Raw genomic sequence first — 23,568 nt, 5'->3', positions numbered from 1 at the left:
TAAAGGCAATATGCTGTATATTTGACTGTTTTCCGACACCACACCAGCATTTGCATTGCATGCTGATCCTGCATTCATACAATATTAGTCAGGTTCACTATGTCAAAAAAAAGAGTTTCGTTTAAATTTTTTGGAGATTAGCAAACCTATACATTTTCGGAAAGCTTAGACCATGAGGAATCCGAAAAACGTTGATTACATTTGCAGAGATGTCCGCTTGGCCGCCATTTTGAACTTTCAAAATGGCCGCCGCAAAATATATATTTTGATATAACTCGGCTTCTAATAAACTTAGAAACTTTATCAAACATGCTAATTCCATATTTTAAGGGTCAAGAAATCCATTGGAAGCATACCTAGATACCAAGCATTAACCACTTTGCAATTATCCGCCATATTGGTTTTCAAAATGGCCGCCGCAATTATATTTCGTTACATTACTACTTACTAGTTGAGATATAGACTTCATTCAACAATAACATGCTAGTACTAAGTTATGTTGACTAAGAAATTCATTAGAAGCAAGCCTGCACGCCACTGTCATATTTTGGACAAACATTTTGCAACAGCTGCTGTCCTGAGTCTTATTTCCAGCATTACAGTCAACGTCATTTTCGCAGTCTATCCCACACAGGCACAAGTCGGTGCAGGTCAAGTTGTTCCTTCGACACGAACATCTCTGGGTTGAGCAGTTGGTTTTGCATTGGCATCTGTCTAGCTGAATAATGGCTTGTGGTGCAGGTAGAATCTTTGTGGTGATAGGTGAAATCCCACTTTCATGCTGATGGTAGCCATGCCGAAGTGGATCAAGGAGCTGTTGCCACATGACAGTGGCTTGGCACCAGACACGACTCTGAACTCGCACGCTTTCAACGTGCTCCTCTAATGATTAGAGCATTAGAGTCTAATGCACCAATTGTTGGAGGAAAGTTTTGATTCTCCGCCAAGTTCTTGCAAAACAGGTGCCATCTCAGTTCTGGATTGTTGTTTATGTGGACACCCTTCGGGCAGTACATCGTGCAGACAAAGCTGCCAGCATTTCTTTAACATTCGGAGATAGTGTGCTCTCCTCAGGTAAGTGTATTAGTGCACTGATTGTTTCCATTCCTGCCTTCACGTACTGTTGGAATCACTTGGTTTTATCCAATCCTGAGAATCTGCCAACATTATCAGCTCCACTGAAAGTATGGAATACCTACGGGTAATGCTTTTGCCTTCTCTTGTCCTACAGCTCTCTATATTGGTGCGATCACCAGTGTACCTGATAGCAGAGATGTAGGCTACGTATACGCCGCAAATTCTACGCCTCATACTTGCGACGTAGACTTTTTGTTTGCGCTAACGCTTGCGGCCACATTTTTTTGGATAGTTTGCGCTTGAGGCTATGCCGTAAAGTTTTCGCGGTTTTTTAGCGCATAGCGTCAACGCATACTTTTTAATGTAGCCTATTTTTTTCTCTACAACACGCCATACCTTCCAGCGCTGCAGTTGAAAGACTTTTTTCAATGGACAAAGGCATATTGGAACCAAAACACAGCAAAATGTTAGATGAACACTTTCAGATGGTTCTGTTTCTTTGTGGAAATTCAAAATAAAACTTGTTTGTTTCGAGTGGTTTATACCGTGTGAATGTTTGGCACCTAGCAAACAAAATTAGTTTACGCTAGTGTATGCGCTGACGTTGACGCCGCCAACTTTTTTTACAAGTTGCGTTGACGCATACGGCGTATGTTTGTTCGAACGTTTGCGTTTACGCTGACGGCGTCAATATTTTTTGTATGCGCGTACATCACTGCCTGATAGCATGGAAATGGACGAGTGTTTGCAGAGTTGGTCGTAGTTTGCAACAGCAAGGACAAGAAAGTCTGTGGCCAGACTGAAGAAGACTAACTGCGCACCAAGACTCCGCTGTGATGCTGCGAGGCAGATCATCAAGGTGTCAGCTTCTTCGTGATTGTGCACTTCAAACGTGATGTTTGAAGATTGCTTCTTGTGTGGCCTGACGCTGAAGTTATCACCAGCTTTGAAGAATGCTTGTTGTACCCGATTACTTCTTCAGCGAGATACTGTGTCAAATCTGCTTTCGTTTGGTCATGGGACGGGAACCTACTCAGTGGTATATGTGCTTGATTCTGGTGTCATCCATGATTTGGTATTAGACGGGATCTTTGTCTTTTCGTCGTCTTGCTCTAGTTTTCTGTTTCAAAGAGTCAGACTTGTACGTGTCGAACACCAGAATAATCTCGTCAAACTCTGCTGTCAACGTCATGAGCTTGTCATTGAAGTGTTGGCTAAGATCTTTGACTGTCGTGATGGCCCCGTATTCTTTGTCATCTTCTGGACGACCACCATGCTATTGACAATGGCAATTTTCTGACTCATGTGCGATGCCGATGGTAACAGTTCTGCATTAGCAGTGTCAACTCTCTGTCCACCCAATGCTGGTTCATGCGCATCATGCTTTGTTCCATCAGTTTCAACCAGATGCTGCAGGCAATGGATGAGCTTTGATTTATCAGTGCATGGTAGAACTGATCCATCTGGAGCGAATAGTGCTCTCGGTGTGAGGGTGAACTCATAGTTACTGATAGCGTTCTTCTGGTCAATGTCCCGGCTTGATCTGGATAGGACCATGAAGCGCCCTTAGGAATCTTTTGTTTCTTTCAGATCGACCGACTGGTCACGAACCTTAACTGTTTCCTACTTGTTTCTTGACTTCTACATGGGGCTGTTCTGCTTCTTAACTGGTGCCCATAAGCTGACATCACCATTAATGCGTTCTGCAGCATACTCTTTGTAGAGCTGTTGTCCCTGCTCATCGATGGTCAGGATCTGTTTGACATTTTCTTGTGGAACACATACGTGTGTGATGAAGTTATACAACTCATCACCTTCAACTGCGAATGGATTTCCGTGACTCAGTACGGTAGCTTTTATCTTGTCAACAGCTTCATGCTCTTTCCTGACAATGGCTGGTTGTACTTCAGGGTGACTTTTTTTTAGAAGAAGTGTCTCCAAACTGCTCTTTGAACTTTTCTCAGAGGCGCGACACTTTTGGTGCAGCCAGGAAAAACCATTGCAGGGCATTCGTGTTGTTAGAAATGCCAATTAGTCCAGAGCGGACTTTCATCATCTTGTTGAACTGCTCTCATGCACGATCTGCACCAATGGACAAAAATGGGATCTCACCCTTGCTAACAGACACATTGCCTTCTTGAAGTTCTCACCAAGTCTTTGGGTGGTTGATCTTCAGGTCATGCATATCTGCAATATACCGTGGCCAAATGCGCTTGTACTTTATCCGATCTAGGACTTATTCAGTTCCTCACCAACTTGCAAATGGAGATTGAGATCTGCATTTCGGGATGCATCGACAAAGAATAAGATCGTTTCCAGACGGTGAACATAGTTCATCATTGACTTAAACATCGCATTAGAGGACTTTTCCGTTTCCCATGCTTTCGATTGCTGCATCACATCTTAATCTATGAGGATTTGTTCCAGATGGTCATGAGCAGTCGAGATGGATTCAAGAGTAATGTTTCTGTTATCAGATAACGATGTACATTGTACATGCCTCCTGGACCTTATCTGCTGATCTTGAGCAGATAATCTTCAGATGTGGCTTCTCTGTGAAAAACTGATCCCAGGCCAGTTTTAAAAATCTATGCAAGTGTGGATGTGTGCACGAAGAGTTTTCTTGTAGTGCGCACACTTGAGAATTTGTCTTGTGATCGCAGATCTATACACATCGGCTTCGATCCAGGCATCATCAACCCCAGAGTTCTCTATGGAAGTTCCGAGAGCTCTTAGTGCAGCCTATCACAACATGCAGCTCACCCAGTCTGGAAACAATTTCTCTTTTCAGGTCGACCCGTGCGTCTAGCAACTATACTGCCTTTTCGTAGAGGGCCATGTCGAAGGCTATCACAGTTGGGTACCCCTGACCAACGACTAACGTCTTCAGCTGGGATACTTGTAGAATCACAGTCAGCATAGTAGGCCACTCGTGAGCAACTTCAGGTAGCAGAGGCAGTGCACCAACGTGAGTGAGTGGTTGGCAAGATGAGATGAGTGACTTGTATCCTGCCCATCCGGGGGTCTTGGTCTGTTCATCATTTTCTCTTGCTCTGGACAAAGTAGATGCTGTGACCCACCCTAACTGGGTCAGTTCATTTGACTGAGCAACACCTGTTGTGTTGGCCTCAAACACCTGTTGTGTTGGCTCTGTTGTCAAGTTCTGGTTTTGGCTTGGCACATGGCTGAATGTGCACATGATATGGAAGGATTGATAAGTTCTTACCTGCAGTAAGTTCGAGCTTTGGTGCGATTAGTTCTCCTGGAACATTTGCTTTCTGATGCACTGCAGTGATTGTTCCATGTGTGGTGCCTTTCCAGTACGCGGACAACAAATACAAATAAATGCTTTTTCATTTCATTATTTTCATTTTTTATACTTAATTACGGACAAATACGGCGTAACACTGTATATAAGTAGTAATGTAACGAAATATAATTTCGGCGGCCATTTTGAAAACCAATATGGCGGATAATTGCAAAGTAGTTAACGCTTGGTATCTAGGTATGCTTCTAATGGATTTCTTCACCCTTAAAATATGGAATTAGCATGTTTGATAAAGTTTCTAAGTTTATTAGGAGCCGAGATATATCAAAATATATATTTTGCGGCGGCCATTTTAAAAATTCAAAATGGTGGCCGTGGGGACATCTCTGCAAATGTAATCAACGTTTTTCGGATTCCTCATGGTCTAAGCTTTCCGAAAATGTATAGGTTTGCTAATCTCCAAAAATTTTGAACGAAATTACATAACGAACCTGACTATATCGTAAAACGTAACAGACGTGCTTTGTCATTGCACTACCAACCAATGAAACCTGTTGCTTGTTGAGCTGGCAATCGAACGACTGCTGGTTCGAACCACAACAACGCTCGGGCCTGCTGGTCTGCTGGATGACTTTCAAGCGAATCATTTCAAAACACTTTATGTCAAGAAAACATGAAAATTATGCCAGACACTGTGTAGTTATCTTGTCGTTTTTTAAAATAAATTTTTGGTATGTCTAGTATCCTCTGTAAACAGCGGTATTTTTAATTAGAGAACGGTAGAGTAGTGTACAGCGCTCTTCAAGCTGTAGACACTATTTGAATAGCCTCATTTATTTAATAGGTTATTTCGAATGAGGACATGAGTTTAATCACTTTAGCTTATGTCATATACTGCCTTTGCAGATTTCAGTTTCCAATAACAATTCTGGTTTCATTTGCCTTGCCTATTGAGACTTCTGTTCTTGTACAGATCACTTGTTATTTTTAAACTCTGTCAGGATAGTTTTAATTCATTTTTCTCTTTAAATGTTACAAATCCTGAGACAAGTATAAACTGTTAAAGTGTGTCGTCAAAGAAAAATCGACGGTAAGTATTGATAAGCTTTATTTAATCTCTTTGTAATTTTCCAGCCGGAACAAGTCGAAAACGGTGACACTGAAAAGACTTTGGCTTGTGTCAAACCTGACCCACTGAAACAGCTGGTACAAGTTTTCAGCATGGCTGCTGTGACGTCCGATGGGTGGGTTGATGCATCAGTATATTTTTTTAACTCTTCAAACAAGATGAAGGAAAGTTAGCGTAGGTTACTTGTCTGATATAGCCTATGCTGTGGCTCCAAATGCGTATTTTTGTGTAACCTGGAAAAACCTAAAAAGTCAAATTTTTGTGAAACTAAGCTAAATCTATCTTTAAACTAAAACATTTTCGTAACTGTTGATTATCTCAAAATACTTACAATTGGCATACATTGATTGGGGACAACCTAACAAGTCTTACATTTTTTTTCTGAAATTTTACTTCAAATGAATTTCCCACCTTTTCCAGATTGCGAAGATTTTTTTCTGGCTTGCTTGTGATTTGGCTTCCTAAAACTGCATTATACCTCCCGTGCAATATCAAATGCTCAAGCCGTAATTTATGCTTAGGCCTACATCTATTTCAACTTCCTGACTAATTCAGCTATCTTCTTTAATTCCTTTCTCTCTAATCTGGGTCAAAACGATAAACCATCGTGCTAGCTGCAGCACTATAGTTGTTAGCTGCGTGTATTATTGAGATTCGTGAAGATCTTTTTTCTTTAGCCAATTAAAAGATGACGATCTGTATTTGTCATATTCGGAGCTGATGGCCAACAGTTGCCACACCGGAGATGATGAGGAGGATGACGGAGAACAGGATGGAGATGCAGGGAAGTCTTTTGAGGTATAGGAAACGTGGACAATGATACACCAGGGATAAGCATTATTGTTTGAGTTGTAAATGAAGTAAGTTGATATTTTGAAGAATATTGGGTCTGCGACCAAACTCACTTCATCACCAATGAAAACCTTGCACGTGAAGATTGGTTGATTTAGGTATTCATATTATTTAGGAAAAAGAAAAGGAAAAGCAGCGGCTATTGTACGAACAGAAGCGGCTGGCAACCCGGGGTGCTGCTGAGATGGTGCTTTATGTGATCAGCGCAAGTAATGGCGAAGTTTCTGACACCGTCATGATGACGTTGCAACTTGGTATCGCTCTCCTCACTGGTGGGAACCAACTGGTGCAAAAGGTTGGAAGAAACATAGCCAGGCCATGATGAGCTTATGTTAAAAAATCTGCTCCATACTCAAAATTTAGCTGCTCGTTGGTTGACTTGATCCTTCCTTTTGATGAAAATCCATCGTTGTTTTAGTATTTCCTGTCTTTTGTATCAGCTCTATAGTTTAACTTACAATGCTGACATTCTTCTTCTCTGATGTACTGTAAACCGATTCATGAAATTCCATGTTTGTCGTCACACGATGAACTGTACATTTAAGCAATTGATTGAGTTTCGCTTTTAGCAGCATGATTGTTGCTTACTTTTCATAGCCTACGTAGATACAAATGACCTGTTTTAGCCGGATGCTGCGAACTCGCTGTGGTAGTAGCGCGGTTGTGCAAACCGTTTGTATCTATATTATGTGAAGTGTGCGTTTAAGGTTCTACCGATTCGTTTGATTATACAGAAGCTGGTTTGTTACCTTTTCGAACCTTTCAGGTAATGCTTGAACATCTGCAAGCAAAGAAAGATGTCCGTTTTTTTACTGGTGTGTCGAGATTAATGGATAAATGCAGGTACTTATCTAAAGTACGAGGCTAACTTTTCACCTAATTTGCACATAATCAATAAATAAAACAATGAAAACTATTAATACTACAAAAAGTGCTCAATGCCAAGCAAAAAGGCAAAGCAGAGCGAATTAAATCAAATGTAGTTATTACTATCTGAAGCCTTTACAAATTGTTTCACCTAACGGATCATCAGAAGGTCTTATTCAAATAGAAATAGATTCTATTTGAATAAGACCTTCTGATGATCCGTTAGGTGAAACAATTTGTAAAGGCTTCAGATAGTAATAACTACATTTGATTTAATCAATAAATACATGATTAGTGATTGAAATAATTTTCTGTTTTAATCATTCACACTACATATGCCATTGTCTGGTGCGAATCTTTATTCAACATGTTTCCAAAGTATATTGATGTTCTTTAGTGTTTTGGATTTGAACGCTTACGAGCGCTACATAAAAGCTGAGACCCTTGGTACATTGTCAGACGCTGAAGTAGCAGGTATATACAAACACAGTCTTTTTATTTTCTTTTTTTAAATGAGCATAAACTAAACTGATTTATGGGTAAATTAAGCTTTTTCTAGTCGACAAATGTTTCTTCAGTTATATCCATGTGATTATGTCTCACTGATCGGCTAAGCTAACAGATGGTTCAAATTTTGTTGTTTAATTTCAAACTGCTGTGTAAGATATTTACGTTTCTTTCAGGCGAAAAGACGATGCATAACGCTGATTTAACGTGCGCTTTATTTCGTTTCCTGCAATTGCTGTGCGAGGGCCACAACGCTGGTAAGTGAAAGCATTAGAGTTTTTGGGAAATTTTAAACCTTTATTAGCTGTTTTAGCATCGCAGATTGCACTTTGAGAAGTTAAAAATGGTGTAACAAGCTACTGTTGTTTTTTTTTAAACCACTTTCAATTTTTAAAGATATAAAATTATACTTTGTCTTAGCTCAAGTTTATTTCTATTCAGATTTTCAAAACTATTTGAGAACTCAAGTTGGCAACAACACAACAGTGAATATCATCGTATCAACTGTCGATTACTTGCTGCGCCTGCAAGAGTCAATCAGCGATTTCTACTGGTACTACTCCGGTAAAGACACCATTGACAAGCCGGTAAGTTTTAGAATCACGTTTTTTCATATTGCATCAACAAAATTTAAAACGAATGCTGTGACACTGTTACAATATAGAAAAAGAGTCTTCAGTCATAACTGAAACTTGTTTTTCTAATGAGAATACGTAGACTATCACAGTAGCTACCTAAAAAGAAATGATACTATTGCACATTCAATCTGCTGTATCTGACACGTAAGCATTTATCAGGGCCAAGACAACTTCTCGAAAGCAATTGGAGTTGCAAAGCAAGTCTTCAACTCGCTAACTGAATACATCCAGGTAAAGTGCAAGCAAATTGTTTGTAGACTGTCCACAATGAGCAAACAATTGGTAATTTGCAAAAACAAAAATTGCTGGTTTGCATTTACGCAAAATTTGCATTTTAATTGTTTCAAATGGCAACTTATTTTACTGGGTTGTATTGTATCAAGCTGGAGTGTAGGCCTATCTCATGCATTGCGATTTCTTTCTATTCTCTATTGCAGTTTTGTTTTTTTCTTACTTACTATGTTGGCATAAATCAATATAAGTTATAGTTCCACATTTTCTTTCGTGTTGAGTAGCCTATTATTACGTGGTTCTACGTGTTCCAATTAATCTTATGTGTCAACAAAGGGGCCATGCGAGGGAAACCAACAGGCGTTGGCGCACAGCAGACTGTGGGATGCTGTTGTTGGATTCCTTCATGTGTTTGCGAATATGCAAATGAAGCTGTCTCAGGATTCCGGAAGACAACTGTCGCTGCTCAATGAGTTACTTGACCTTCAACAAGACATGGTCGTGATGCTACTCTCCATGTTAGAAGGTAGAGAAAGATAGGTTTTAATTTATCGCATCTACTAGTTTGCACCCTACCAGTGATTAACTCGCCATGACTTGTTTAAATGTCAGCTGCTTGACCGACTGGTGAGAGCCACTTGCGCGATATTTGGATGGACATCGGTTGGACATCGACAGCGCACGCAGTGGTGTCTATCTTATGAAATTTAATGACGTGCTTTTAATGGTGGACTGAAGATGGGTTACTTTGCTTTCCCACCACTTGGTCTAAATTGTCAAACACTGGGCGTAAGCCTGGATACGACTACTTGTTCAAACCAGTTTGTTACATAGATTTATTTATACATTCATCTGTAGCATCCGCTTAAATAGTTTTCTTACGAAAAACCGTATTGGAGCTGGTTATTTTGTTGAAATATGACATGAAATAGCCTATAAATTTATATGCTAGTAGGCTACAAGTGGGCTAGGTCTCATTTGCATTGTTCGTTACTGTATTAGTGTTGTATTTGCATATACTGCATAAAGCTGATAGAAATTGTTACTTCCACGGTTGACAAAGGAATGTAAGAAAGTAAATGACCCTTTCCAACAATGATTCATAAGCATGTTACGTTTAGGTAACGTTGTTGATGGGACGATTGGAAGACAGCTGGTCGACACTCTCATCGAGTCTTCCCACAATGTCGGACTGATCATAAGATTCTTCAACATGTTTCTTCGCCTGGAGGAGATCACGTCATCGGATAAGTTTACGGAATATGATCCGGAAAATAAAGGAAGAGTGTCGAGAAGAGATTTCATCCGAGCAATGGAAGCATCCAAAGTTTATACCAAGTGAGTTACCTTGTTATTTTTATTAAATTTATACAAATCTGTAATAAAAAAACAACCGTAATATGCTAGTCAGAGGTCACAGTTAAAGGTTATTTTGATCCATTTAACTTTCAGTGAGGAAATTGAGTTTCTTGTGAGCTGCGCGTTGTCCTCTGCCAGTGACTCGTTGAATTACAAAGAGTTTACTGAACAATTCCAAGGACCCGCAGCTGACATCGGTTTCAACATGGCCGTGTTGCTGACTAACCTTGCCGAGCATATGCCAAAAGACGAGAGGTGAGTCAAACGAAAACGTTATAAGCACGATAGTATTTTAAGCATTTATGCTCATCATCATCATTATGTTCCTTCTTCTCGTCGAGGATTGGAGGCAATGAAGCGCCAAGTTTCCCAGTTGTGAGGTTTTTCTTTTGCAGTTTTGTTATCAAGTCCTGACCAGTCTGCAATATCATTAGTCCAAATTCTTGGTGGTCTATCTCTATTTCGTTTTCCATTCATTTTTCCTTCAGGTAGTTGTCGTGGAATAGAATTATTGCGAATAATATGGCCAAAATACTTCAGTTTTCTTGTTTTATTGTTTATAGAATTTCCATGTTGGTTTGCATTCGAAATAGTACATCTTCGTTTGTGATTTTATCCTTCCATGAAATTTTAAGCATTCTTCTATAAACCCACATTTCAAATGCTTTTAGTCGTTTTACCATTTGTGATGACAGTGTCCATGTTTCTGCATTGCAAAGTAACATAGTCCAGATATAGCATTTCATAATCCGTTTTCGAGTGTCGATTTTGCGTGTTGTTAATGTCTTTTTCATTCTGACAAAGTTGTTTCCTGCTATTTCTACTCGTCTCAATATTTCTGTATCGCATCTGTCATTTTCAGTTAATGGGTATCCCAGATAGGTGAAGCTTTTGACTTGTTCGACCAGCATTCCGTCAATAGTAATATTAAACTTGGCGCATTTTCTTTTCTTGTTATAATCATCGTTTTCGCATTTTTTGCGTTAATTTTTATGTTATATTCCTTTCCAATATTGTTTACTTTTTCTAAAAATTTTTGGAGAGCTTCTGCTGATCCAGCCAACAAGACAATGTCATCTGCATACCGCAGGTTGGATACGTACTTACCTCCTACGCTGATATCCTTCATGCCGTCAACCAGTCTAAAAATCATTTCAGTATACAGGTTGAGGAGATATGGAGATGGTATATACAATATACATCCCTGACGAACGCCATGTTTTATACCAATTGCACCAGATAAGCGATAGTGAATCTATACCCAGACAGCAGAATCAGCCATTTTTTTATTGATTCCAAATTTTTTCATTGATTGCAGCCATGATTCAACGCCTGCAGACGTTGAATCTTTTGTTTGTCGGTTTTACGAGTAGTGAGTTCGTTGCTCTTAATTAACCTCTTATTAATACACAATAGTCGGCTGCATAGCCGAGTGGTGAGAGACCTGGAACGGCAATCGAAAGGGCGCCGGTTCGACACCGCTCAAGAGCATGCGGCTGTGTTTTTGGCAGGACACTTAAAAGCATGCCTGAAGGTGGTCACGAAGATTGGCTTCCTTGCCTTCCCGTCCACTTGATCTAAATCTTCAACCACCGGGTGAATCTTCAACCAAGCCTGGATACGACAAAAAAAAATACACAATACAGCCCCGCCACACGATCTCAGTCGTTATTACAATAATATGAATATCCAACACCCAGCCATTCTTGACTTTGAAATGTTAATATTATATTTGAGAGTATACTTTTGTCAGGTTAAAGCAGTTCCTTGAGATGGCAGAAGCAATGTTGGAATATTTTAAACCGAATCTCGGGAGAATCGAAATCATCGGAGCGGCAAAGCGGATAGAGCGCGTCTATTTCAATATTCGGCCTTCAAGGTAACCCAAACATTTACGCCAATGCTGACTTGTTTGGTTTGTCTTTTTTGTATTAACCTTTATCTTTTTCGCTACTCCAAGAGTCGAGGGGCTCTGCCTTGAGCAATGGCGGTCACTCAGTCTAGTCCTCAGTATGATTACAATCACAACCAACAGGACAGTGTTATGCTTCATCCATGACGTTTATGGGAAATTTTTTTTTATAGCTATAAAAAATAATTTATCTGGACATTTTTCTGACTTCTGATTTTTTTTGATTTTTTTATACAAGATTCCAGACATTGTTACGATGTAAATGGAAAAGGTGATCAATGTAAACTTCCATATCGATATTGAACATGATGCCGAAAACCATATTTTCCTTTTCACTCGGAGTGATACAATGTGGTTAAACAACCTCCTTCATTTAAAGTTGTGCTTTACATTGCTGTGATGAGCATTGGTGGTATGTTCCTTCCAGTCTGGAGCAATGGACAAAGCCGCAAGTTCAAGAGTCGAAACGACAATTCTTCTTCGATGTCATCAACGAGGAGGGAGACAAAGGAAGAATGGAGGAGTTTGTTAACTTCTGTGAAGACACAATTTTTGAAGTAAACTTGTGAATCCACAATGTGTTCCGTGTTTCTTCTTGTGATGCGTCTCTCTTTTACCGCCATGTTTTTCTACGATAGATGCAACTTGCAGCTGAGATCAGTGAAGCGGGATTTGGATCGAGTTCGGGAGGAGTTGGGGAAGAAGAGATTGAAGAATTGTTAATAGAGTGAGTTTTTTTTAATCAGCAACGCACAAGCAACGCGCAAGACCTGGGTGAAATATCGCATGCTTTCCTATAAGCCTTTGCAACGTCTGAAAGCTTAAACAATAGAATAGAGTATTAGAATAACATCAGGTGGATTGCAAAAAAAACACGGTTTTTAATGTTCTGGCAAAAAATAATTGAAAACGATACACTGGATTTTCTCGCAACCCCCTGGTTGAAAACCACTGTTTTGAATGGTTAATGATCACATCCCAGGCAGTTGGTAAGACAAAACACGGTGCTGTCTATCGCTGTCAATTCTTGCTACAATCGGCTGCTGAGAAACGTTTTAACTTATGTTGTATTTTCTATTGTATTGCAATGACAAAAAATGGTGTTTTTCCTCTATCAATGACTGGTATGCCTCAATGGCATATTGTACTTCCAATAACGGAACATGATAGATAAAAAAAAGATGCTGATGGTGATTATGACACAGATGCTGACGATCTTGGCCTTCCAAACCAATTGTGATTTGACACCGGTATATGAATAAGTGGTTTTGAAGAGAAATGAAACATTAAATCATACTTTTGATTTTATTGCAGTGATGAAGATGTGGTCGGAAAATTGTTTTCGAATTTTCGATACAAGAACATCACGAAAATGGTAAAATCTTTTTCAACTGAAATTTTTAACATTATACCGTTTTCTTGATTGAAACGTATCTTGCCACCATTTTCAGGGCAAGAAGCTGCGAGGAATGTCATGGCTTGAGCTAATAGTCAGTTGCTTTTGGTTCATTATTGCGATACAGTCAAACTTATTCAAACTCGCGCTTGCCTCTGCAAGGTGAGTCCTCGTTGGTTGAATTAGACCTGTACAGTATAACTTAAATTTCGTAAAATATGTGGAATTCCAACATGTTTTTACTACTCTGGCCTATTGCCAGGTTATGTGAAATTTAATATGTTTTTATTAAAGACTGAACTTGTTATGCATACTCAGTGCATAGGCCTACCTAGCCGTCTTTAACTTTTCGCAGCTCAAATGCAACTGACGTCTTCATGTGTTTCGAAGTGTTCATTAATTTGTGCTGCATGTAAATAACAAAACATAATTATGCCGACAAAAGATGAAAGCCGCAAAGAAATTCAATTTTTAAGTAAATCAATTGTAATTTGTGTTGGTGACATCATTGTACGTATGGAGGTTACCACACGGGGCCAGTCTGGCTGTGATGAACAGAACAGGACACACGTCTATAGTAGCCAACAAACAAATACTTCAATTATAAATTTGATCGTTTTATTTCTTTCCCTGTCAGACTCATTGGAAATGCATTGTCTTGGTTATTTTTTTCAAATCGTCTTGTGCTGGCTGCAAAGAACACAACATTCGTGCAAGTACTTGAAGCCATGCCGGATCCTTCTATGGAGGACACCATCGAGCCTGGAGCGGTGAGTGCAAGCCATTCCGCTTGTCTTCTTTGGGCTACTTTTAAGCTAATACTTACCACAACTCAAAACTACTCTACTTTTCAGTGCTCGGGTTGCACCCAAATATGCAATACAAAATGGTGAAAAGAGGTTATTGTGTCGAATATGTACTATAAATTTAATTTTAAACCTTTGTCCTTTAGGCAACGAAGCAAGAAAGTGTCAAAGGTCGAGCACGAGGTGGCGCAGTTTCAGGTGATACGGATGACTTCATATCGAACGTGTTTGGAGTTGATATCAAGTAAGGAAATTATTTTCACTGGACACGTTCAAATTAACCAAGTTTGTAATTCATTGTGAAAACTTTATTCAACTCTTAACCTTTTATTTTACATGTCAGCAATCCATGCCATTTAAAATTTTCATCACGCAGAATATTAGAACTTTTTTGTCAGAATGGCCACAAATGCGAACGTGCAACCAAGCAAATTTTCTAATGAAAATTTTCAAATAAAAAGCATGTCAGTGTAACGTGCAAGTTCATTAACACTTCCTTTTGCTTGGCTGCACATTTTTGCAAAACCTGTGTCATGTTCAATTTACAAGCATTACTAATAATCTTACAGTTTACCATATCCCTGCAGTACACACACACAATACGGTCAAATAGGCCTACTATAAAAATATTTCGGGCAGCCAATTAAAACATCATCATCAGCAGTTACATTAAGAAATAATTGCATGCTCATGTCTTTTACAGGAAGGGAAAAGACTTGATCAAGGCTGTTGCCCTGAAAAAGAAAGACGCGGGATTTGGTGACTTCACAGTTGAAGAAGCCGCCAACACTTTCAGTATGATCGCCTCGGATATCGAGACTGGATATTCAGCGCCACCTGCCGGAAAAAAGAAGCCCCCGACAAAACGAAGCCACACTTTGGCTGGAACCGTAAGAATAATGCAGTTTTACATGAAGTACTGTAAAGCAAATATATAGTCATTAACCTACTTTACAAATAACCTTAACTGTAGGCTATGTTTTACCGTTTGAGGAATCATCAAAAGGTTTTTTTGAAGTGGAATCATTTTGCTTTTTATTTATTATTTAAAAAAAATCCCATCTAGTTCTTACCTTTTTTCAAGATTCTATTTATCTAAAGCAGATATCGAGAACATTTATTTTTCATTGCTTTAAATTATGTATTTTCTATTCAGTCGCTTGCAGACCGTTCACCAAGCATCACTCCATCAAGCTCCCTGGCTAATATACGAAGCATGTCCTTTGACATGAGCTCCGGTGAATGTGGTGCTGACATGTCGTCGCCATGGTTACATTGCATGCGCCTGTGCGGCAGACCAAAACGATACACGACCGAGGTAAAGGTCGAAGACAAATTTGCTGTCTTCCTTGACAAAGTGCGCAACATGAACAACGGCATCATGGTGAGTGCGTGACCTTCAGAAAGCATGAAACTGATTCTATGATATTTCGTGATATGTTTTTCATACTATAAGGTTCGAAATCCAGCTAGAAAGGCATTTAATGTTCATAAACGAATCACTTTGTTCAACAGTATTTCAGTGCCCTAAAAAAATAATCGACACGTGGGTTATCGAACCCTGGTCTTTTTGATCATTGACTAAATCTCTTTTTATTCTCAACGTGATTCCTCTTGCGCCTTGAATTGTCATGTGCATTTTGAAACAAACAAACCTTCACTTTCTTTTTAACTGGAAGCTAATCAATCAACGTTGAAGGTTCGATTGAAGCCCAAAACTCTCCACTTGCTATATTTAAGTTAGTCGTGCTTGATCATATGGTGTTCCTTACTTCGATATTTCCAAGGTAAAACAACGACAAATTTGTGTTTACTGTTTCAAAGGGATGGTTCGCAAGGAATTTCTACCGTTTCAAAATCATCTCACTTGGGGTCACTTTTCTTATCAACATCATTCTGCTTTTCTATGAGGCAAGTGTTTCTTTAATTAATTAACAATCATGTTATTGCTGAAATTACCGCAGTGAAATGTAGCCCACCACATCACTCAACCGTCAGAAAGTGTTGTGAAATAACTTAAACCTCTTCAAAAATTAAAGTCATGTTTTTGTGAAAAAGCCTATTGTGTTGCGGCTTATTCAGTTTGTTTAATGCAAAACAATGTCAAATGCTTGCACTCCATGAAAAGTAAAATTACGCATCTTTTCGTTTGTCACCCACTGTTGTTGACAAAACAGTGTTTTTTCCGCGTTTTGCTGTTGTGTTCAATAATCTTACGACAATTACATTTTCAGTGGAATTATCTTTCTTCTGAATTGAAAATTGATGATGCAACTGGCTCGAGCGATGAAGTCACCACTGATGACGTGGATGGGCAACTTGAGTTCATTTCTTTGAAGGAAACCTCAGATGGATACTTGGAACTAATCCTCATGGCTCTGGCGATACTTCATTGCATATTAAGTCTCTCCATGCTGATTTCCTACTACAGATTAAAGGTAATGTCTACAACGTTAAACATAACTTGCAATTCGCTCATTTTTTAATCAGAAGGTGATGGAGGATAAATGTTTTACAGCCTATGTATGTGACAAGCATAAAATACTGTAGTTATCACAACATGTTGGATGCTTAATTCTTTTATATGCGCCTTTTCTCCTAACGAGTTCGGTAAGCTATAGGAAAGCTATTTTCATTCAGGTACCTCTGGTGATCTTTAAACGAGAAAAAGAAATCGCCCGAAAGTTGGAATTTGATGGTTTGTACGTCAGCAACGAGCCCAATGACGACGACTTTGCCGGCCAATGGGATCGCCTCGTCATTTCGTGCCCATCTTTTCCTTCGAATTACTGGGATAAGTTTATAAAGAAAAAGGTTTGTTCTGTTTTAAGAACTTAACAAACTGTAGAACTCTGGGACTTACATTGCATGACATCTGGAAATATCGCTAAATTCAAAGAACTAAAGCTAAATAATTCTTTCATGCTATGTATGTTTGAAAATTACGATCTTTAACGAGTAAACACATCAATGAATTTCTGATCCAATAACCGTCAAACAGCATTGTTCGTCTGTGCTTATTGGTGTGCTTTGAATAAGCTGTGTTTTACTTTAGTGATATACCACATAAATATAAAGTTGCTGACATCCTGAAAGCGGTGATGCAAACTTGCAATCGAGGCGCTACTTGTATTTACTGGATTTTACCAGTGTTTTGTGCTGTGACATCATAATTATTATTGTTTTAGGTTGTGGACAAGTTTGGTTCTCAATTCGGGCAAGAGAAGATGCAGGAATTGTTGGGAATCGACAAATCGAGTACAAGCTTTCTATTTGAAGAAGAGAAAAAGGAAGAAAGCATCTTCACTCAAATGTAAAAACCAAAATACTAACCAACACTTTTTCCAAAAATCATTTGTTTGCAGTCGTCGCTTGGGTCTCTGGGACCCATGATCCATCCTTTTACCACCCCAGATGAAGAAATGTGTCCCAGAATTTCTGCGAAAAGGCTATTCGTAATACTGTAACACAACAATTTCACATCAATTCTTAGTTGGTATAACAGGATATCATTTTGAGACATATTTTCACAATATTTTTTCCTGCCACTTCCGCTGGTTACATTAGCCTTATGGTTTGTAGATGGATAACCGACTTTTGTGTGTGTTGAGCTTTTAAAAACAATATACACTGACTTAGGCTACATACTCAAAATACAATTTTTCAAAGTTTAAGCGTTTGTCACAGGTGTTCTAGTTTTGACTTGAAGTACATGCTGTGGAAAACGGGAGTCATGTTCAGCAACCAGTCTTTCTTATACCTCCTTTGGTACTTCTTTATGTCAGTCTTGGGGCAGTACAACAGATTCTTCTTTTCTCTTCATCTCCTGGACATAGCAGTTTGTTCTAAAGGTTTAAAAACCATCCTCACTTCTGTGACGCACAATGGAAAGCAGGTACACATGTCAATTTTTTGTGCATTGTCACCTAAACACGACAATGTTCAATGTTTTCCAGAAAATGAATACGTACAAGAACTTGACTTGTTATGTTTTCTTTCTATGTCAATGATATGTTCGTGCTTTTCATTCTATTAAATTATTGATTCTCGTGCTTAAAACGAATCTAGCCTATCCACTTGGTGTACTGCAATTAAAAACTTTGAAAAAGTGATCAACCAACTTTGAATGAGATTGCATCTATAATGTCGACTATGAACAGAATACAGTGTAGTGTACTACTGTACATATACTGGCTGGAAGCACAGTTAGGAGCAAAGGTTCAAACTAAGTAAATCTACGACTTTGCGCTCGACACTACTCTGCGACTGTTCAGAGCATAACACGTCATCGACCATTCAGAATCACTTTTATCTCCGGCCGACAAGTCAGTGGTTTTGACACTGATTCAACATCTGCAGACATTGAAGCAATGTATAAAAGCACTGATTTGCTGACTGGGTTCGGCCTGAAAAGCAAAATTTTTTCTTCTTTGCAGCTGCTACTCACGATTGGCTTGCTGACGGTGGTGGTCTATCTCTACACCGTGATCGCGTTTAATTTCTTCAGGAAGTTTTACAACAAAGGAGAAGGAGACGACGACGACTGGAAGTGCCACAATATGTTTTCGGTAATTAGAGTTATAAAACCAATGTGAAGCCTCATCTTGAAAAGAGAGCAGACTAGATTTTAGAAGATCGCATCTGCTTTTTTGTTGTATCCAGCTTACGGCGGTGATTGAAGAATTAGATTAGATGTCCGGGAAGGTAACGAAGCCAATTTTCGTGTCCTCCAGACACGCTTTTAAGTGTTCTGCCAAAGACACTGTCGCATGCTCTGAGCGGTGTTGAACCAGTGTTCTTTCGCCTGTCTTACCAGGGCTCTTACCACTCGACCATGCCGCTGGTGTTTTCGTTGTTGCTACTAAGGTAACAGAAGAAGAAGCAGTGATAAGCAGAGTTTCCAAAGAAGATTTCTCAATTTTTAAGAAGTTTTGTATTCAAAGTGAATTTATTTAGTTTTGACAAAACGTCACAAATCTTCTAGTTGACTTAGTGCAGTGATATAGCGACTAGGCACCGAACACACCCAATAAGGCCTGTGTTTCCTTTGTGCTTCAGCCTTTTGCAATTGGCCTGGTATAGTGAATTCCCCTTTATTGAGTGAGTTCGGTGCTTACTGCTTAGTTACTATTTGCTGTATCACTGCACTATTTTCATGCCCCCCAATCTAGTCTGGAAAGGCCTGCTCATACGCGACGACGACTGCACTAATGCGATTTAGAGTGTCGAAACTACATCTGTCTGCAATTTTGTTCTTCAAAAACATCGCAAACCTTAATTCAAGAGTTTGTTCCCTTTCGGAGCTCATTTTTTAATGTTAACAATAATGTAGAGCGGCTGCGTTGAGAAATTTTTTCTATTCAGTGCTTCCAGTTCCACCTGTACGCCGGCGTTCGTGCCGGGGGAGGCATTGGTGATGAACTAGACGATCCCTCTGGAGACGACTACGAATTCTATCGCATCGCATTTGACATCTCCTTCTTTTTCTTTGTTGTTGTCATTTTGCTTGCAATTATTCAAGGTAATATACCACTGCATTAGTAGGAATTTGTATAACAAAGGATCCTTTCATATATTTTGCGTCAAATGATGACACAAAGTAATTACTGGGCGGAAATATAGATATGCATTCACGTTTATAGATTTGTCGCACTGGGTTAACCATTCAGTCCTTAAAAAGAGCTACGTTATATTTTGGATACTTGTATCGATGAAACCTCGCTTAATCGTTGTTACGGGTAAAGATAAGGCGAGGCTTATGCCAGCTGTTGTAGATTTTGATTAAGCGTTTGTGTGCACTGAAAGTTGTCTGCAGTAGCTTATCGATCACCAGCTTATTTACTTATTTCTTATTTACCAGCTTATTACATTTCTACACCAGCAATGACACTACACGAGCTTATTCGTCAGATCGATCAACTGTAATCTCCCTTATGAACTTCTCTATTTTGTTCTATTGTGTTTGGTGTTTTATAAGTGGGCTACTGTGTTTTTATTTTTTATTGTATTTATCAGCACAATTCCTTGCTAGTGTGATGATACTAGAGGAATTGTAAATGTTTGCATATACTGTATTTTTGTTTGAAAATGACACATTTACAGGTCAAATTGACAAAACAAAATTACAATTTTGTTCAATAAAGTAACAACATTAAAGGTTTGTGTGAAACAAAATCTTAGACTCTACAATTTTGACGAAGTGTCTGAAAAAGCATCAGACATTTCATTACCATCATAGGTTTGATCATCGATGCATTCGGAGAGCTTCGTGATCAACAAGAACAGGTGAAAGAGGACATGGACACAAAGTGCTTCATCTGCACGATTGGCATTGATTATTTCGATCAAGTTCCTCACGGTTTCGAAACACACACCATGGAAGAGCACAACCTTGCAAACTACATGTGGGTTGCCAGCTTGTAAAATGCGTTATTTTTACCTCTTTAACATCGTTGAATAATTCGTTGTTTAAGATACGTTGATTAAACGACCCAGCATAGTTGAATCAATGTAAAAAGGACGGATTTTGTACTGAAACAGTTTCCTGCCATCATCAAGAAAAGCTTGTATTTGTGTAGCTTAGCTGACATTAACACCAATTAATTTCAAATTTTGTTTCATATTGTTGGTAGGACGGTACTTTCTATTTGAATACTTTGACTCACGGCTGGCTGCTAGACCTGAAATTAAACTAAACATTCCACATGCGTCCATAGGTTCTTCCTGATGCATCTCATCAACAAGGATGAGACCGAATACACGGGACAAGAGACTTATGTTTGGCAGCAATATCAAGAACGGTGTTGGGAGTTTTTTCCAGCAGGGGATTGCTTCAGGAAACAATACGAGAATGAACTGGCAAGCTGATATAGTCGGTGATTGGTAGAGTCTTGTTGTTGTTTGTTTGTAACTCAAGCCGTGTGGAGAGAGACAAGGCGACACTTTTAGGTGATATCTGTTTCAGTAAACTCGACAGGTTACAGATTTAAAATACTCTACGCAATCAGGCTACTATACTGAAATTATTCAATTGTGTATGAAAAAGTATTCTGAATTAGTTTAGGGGAGACCGGGGATAGCTCGGACGATTTTTTGAAAACAGCCCATATTTTTTTTAAATTACACAGCAAGTGCGTAATTGTTATTTTGTTGTAAACCGTAAAGCTTTGCCAAAAAAGGGTAGGAGTATCGTTTGTTTCAGCAAACCGGAAATGCTTATAAAAAGCATAATTTCTACTGTCCTCAAATGTCCGAAGTTACCCCAGTACCGGGGTAACTTCGGACATGCCTGGGGTCATCTCGGACAGCAATTTTATGCACACCTTTTGAGTTGATTTGACAGTTAATACAGAATATTTGTTTTTCTTTTATATGTCCGAACCAATATGTCTTTAAAATCCAATAAATTATTCAAAAGATCTGAAAATAAGATTTTGTTTAAGTTTGATTTTTTCCACGGGGATACTTCAGCCGTTGTGTCCGAAGTATCCCCGACCACGTGACTACAGGTAAATGAAGAAAATATGGCTACCTGATTGACTGCTGGCCAAAATCATCACTTGCTTATCTGAGTATTGCTTTTTAACTACAACCTAAATCAATAAAAAGTTTGTTTTGGTTAACTGCAACGGAATTATGACCTTACACGTACAATTTTGAAATCTTGATATCACTGATAAAATTACTTTTTCGGCCTCAACTTTCTAAGAAAACTAGACATACTTGCAAACTTTATCTTGATTTGTAATGGAGCCACAAAGCTTTGGTAAACGTGATTTAACAATACTCTACTGTGACGTCAACTACCTTATCCGAGGTATCCCCACGTCCGAACTATCCCCGGTCTCCCCTATAAATGTTTTCTGCTTAAATACGATGCTTTATAGAGCAACTTTAACTGTTTTGTTCTGTAAATTTCATACAGGATTGATTTACAAATTGTTGTCTTTACAAATGTATTTTAAAGATGCCATTGAAAAAACAGTGCCTTTACTGATGTATTTAGTTTACTGTGGCCTACTCTGTAGAAGACTTAATCATGAGATATTCGCTGTAAAACACTCTAACAATTGGTGGAGTAGGCCTAAATGGTTTAGGAAAATTACTTTTTGATAATGAATCGTTGTATTCTTGCGATCGCATTTTGCTTTTGAACATGGATTGTTACAAAATATTAATTGCATGAGTGCAGTTTCAAATAAGCCAGAGAATCATGAACCAGTCATGTCAACGCTGAATCAATTTTTTTTTACAGTTTTACATTTAGTTTACCTCTTATTCCCGTGTTTTGGGGATTATTCTGTTGCTGTTGAGAACCCTACCATTTATACAGAGGTGGGTAGTAGCGCGCTACTTTTGTAGCGCCGCGACTTTTTTTGGTAGAGGTAGCGCCGCTACATTTTTTCTTGGAGTATCGTCTGCAGTAGCGCGCTATTTTTTTGTGTAGCGGTAGCGAAAAGGCGCTACATTTCTTTCAATCTCACTCCCGCTACTTGCCAATTTAAAGTGAAAAAAAAGATTCATTTTTGGGGATTTTTTATGGAAAAGATGCGTGAAAAAATCAAAGCAGAAATCATTGGACTACTGCAGGAGACATCAAGCCGCGTTGATACCGGCAAGAGTGACACCAACACCAGTCACATCTCCGATGATGAATTGTTAGGTGCGTTGGTGCCATCGCATGAAACGTCGGTGCGGAAAGAAAAGTCAATTGTGGAGGCCTTTTTCAGACAGAAGCAAGTCCTTGAATTTTCCTAGTGCCGCTTTATAAAGTCTCTTTATAAAATACAACATCCCCATTCCTTCTAGTGCTGCGGTGGAGAGACTTTTCTCTGTTGAAAAAGACGTGCTGAAGTCAAAGCGGACAGGAATCAGCTACTCCCATATTGAAAAGCTTGAGTTTTTGAAAGATAAGTAACTGTAAATTTGACCAAGAACGTGTTTTTTATAACGACATTGAAATGGAAGTATGAACGAATATCATTTGTTTTTAAGGTCATTTCGACGCCACGGCAGCGAGCGCTACTTCAGCCTGGGTGGCCGGTAGCGCGCTACTTTTAAAGTAGTGGATGCCCACCTCTGCATTTACATAACCCCTCTGTTGATTAAAGGAATGTAGGCTAGGTTACGGAACAGCGCACTAAGTCAAGGAAATGTTTTGCAATAAGCCTATGGTGAAATTATCAGCACCATGGAGACCTGACCATTAGGTTTTGGCATGGCAATTTCACCAAGATGTTTAGGCCAGGTTTGCTGTTTTAATTTACTTAGGCCTATTTAGCCTGCTATTTTACTTGAATTTTTTACACTCCGAAGTATTCTTTAAAACAAACCAGGTAGGCTATGCTTTGTATTTTTACATTCTCAAGAATGTAAATAAGTTGAAAGCATCGTGACATCACAACCTTGAAACTTCTTTTTACTTGTCTGATGCTTCTTCAAGTTTGTCTTCTACTTTGCACTTCTCAGAAGACATTCCAGCATTTCCACCCAGTCTTATCAAATAATGATTTTATAGTGGCAGTTG

General features: G+C 39.0%; 1 protein-coding gene across 1 annotated transcript in view; it reads left to right on the top strand.

The window, feature by feature from the left end:
• The window catches only part of LOC145775112 (ryanodine receptor 2-like), an 82,683-nt gene extending 60,470 nt beyond the window's left edge, over window positions 1-22,213 (top strand). Inside the window, exons 86-114 of the mRNA XM_082586321.1 lie at window positions 5,480-5,589; window positions 6,152-6,272; window positions 6,442-6,621; window positions 7,093-7,169; window positions 7,591-7,667; window positions 7,877-7,957; window positions 8,142-8,287; window positions 8,498-8,569; window positions 8,906-9,095; window positions 9,691-9,907; window positions 10,022-10,183; window positions 11,682-11,807; window positions 12,268-12,397; window positions 12,479-12,567; window positions 13,155-13,215; window positions 13,292-13,398; window positions 13,874-14,024; window positions 14,198-14,286; window positions 14,746-14,932; window positions 15,199-15,426; window positions 15,867-15,953; window positions 16,277-16,480; window positions 16,683-16,856; window positions 17,231-17,355; window positions 17,730-17,937; window positions 18,479-18,610; window positions 19,407-19,563; window positions 20,281-20,446; window positions 20,759-22,213. Of these exons, the coding sequence (XP_082442447.1) occupies window positions 5,480-5,589; window positions 6,152-6,272; window positions 6,442-6,621; window positions 7,093-7,169; window positions 7,591-7,667; window positions 7,877-7,957; window positions 8,142-8,287; window positions 8,498-8,569; window positions 8,906-9,095; window positions 9,691-9,907; window positions 10,022-10,183; window positions 11,682-11,807; window positions 12,268-12,397; window positions 12,479-12,567; window positions 13,155-13,215; window positions 13,292-13,398; window positions 13,874-14,024; window positions 14,198-14,286; window positions 14,746-14,932; window positions 15,199-15,426; window positions 15,867-15,953; window positions 16,277-16,480; window positions 16,683-16,856; window positions 17,231-17,355; window positions 17,730-17,937; window positions 18,479-18,610; window positions 19,407-19,563; window positions 20,281-20,446; window positions 20,759-20,909 (4,005 nt within the window). The 3' untranslated portion in view covers window positions 20,910-22,213. The remainder of the gene's footprint in view (window positions 1-5,479; window positions 5,590-6,151; window positions 6,273-6,441; window positions 6,622-7,092; window positions 7,170-7,590; window positions 7,668-7,876; window positions 7,958-8,141; window positions 8,288-8,497; window positions 8,570-8,905; window positions 9,096-9,690; window positions 9,908-10,021; window positions 10,184-11,681; window positions 11,808-12,267; window positions 12,398-12,478; window positions 12,568-13,154; window positions 13,216-13,291; window positions 13,399-13,873; window positions 14,025-14,197; window positions 14,287-14,745; window positions 14,933-15,198; window positions 15,427-15,866; window positions 15,954-16,276; window positions 16,481-16,682; window positions 16,857-17,230; window positions 17,356-17,729; window positions 17,938-18,478; window positions 18,611-19,406; window positions 19,564-20,280; window positions 20,447-20,758) is intronic.
• Window positions 22,214-23,568: the final 1,355 nt, after the last annotated feature.

Source organism: Aplidium turbinatum, chromosome 1 (genome assembly GCF_918807975.1).
Source record: "Aplidium turbinatum chromosome 1, kaAplTurb1.1, whole genome shotgun sequence".
Taxonomy (NCBI): Eukaryota; Metazoa; Chordata; class Ascidiacea; order Aplousobranchia; family Polyclinidae; genus Aplidium; species Aplidium turbinatum.
Note: the sequence above shows the minus strand (reverse complement) of the source record. Positions and strands in the feature narration are given on the sequence as shown.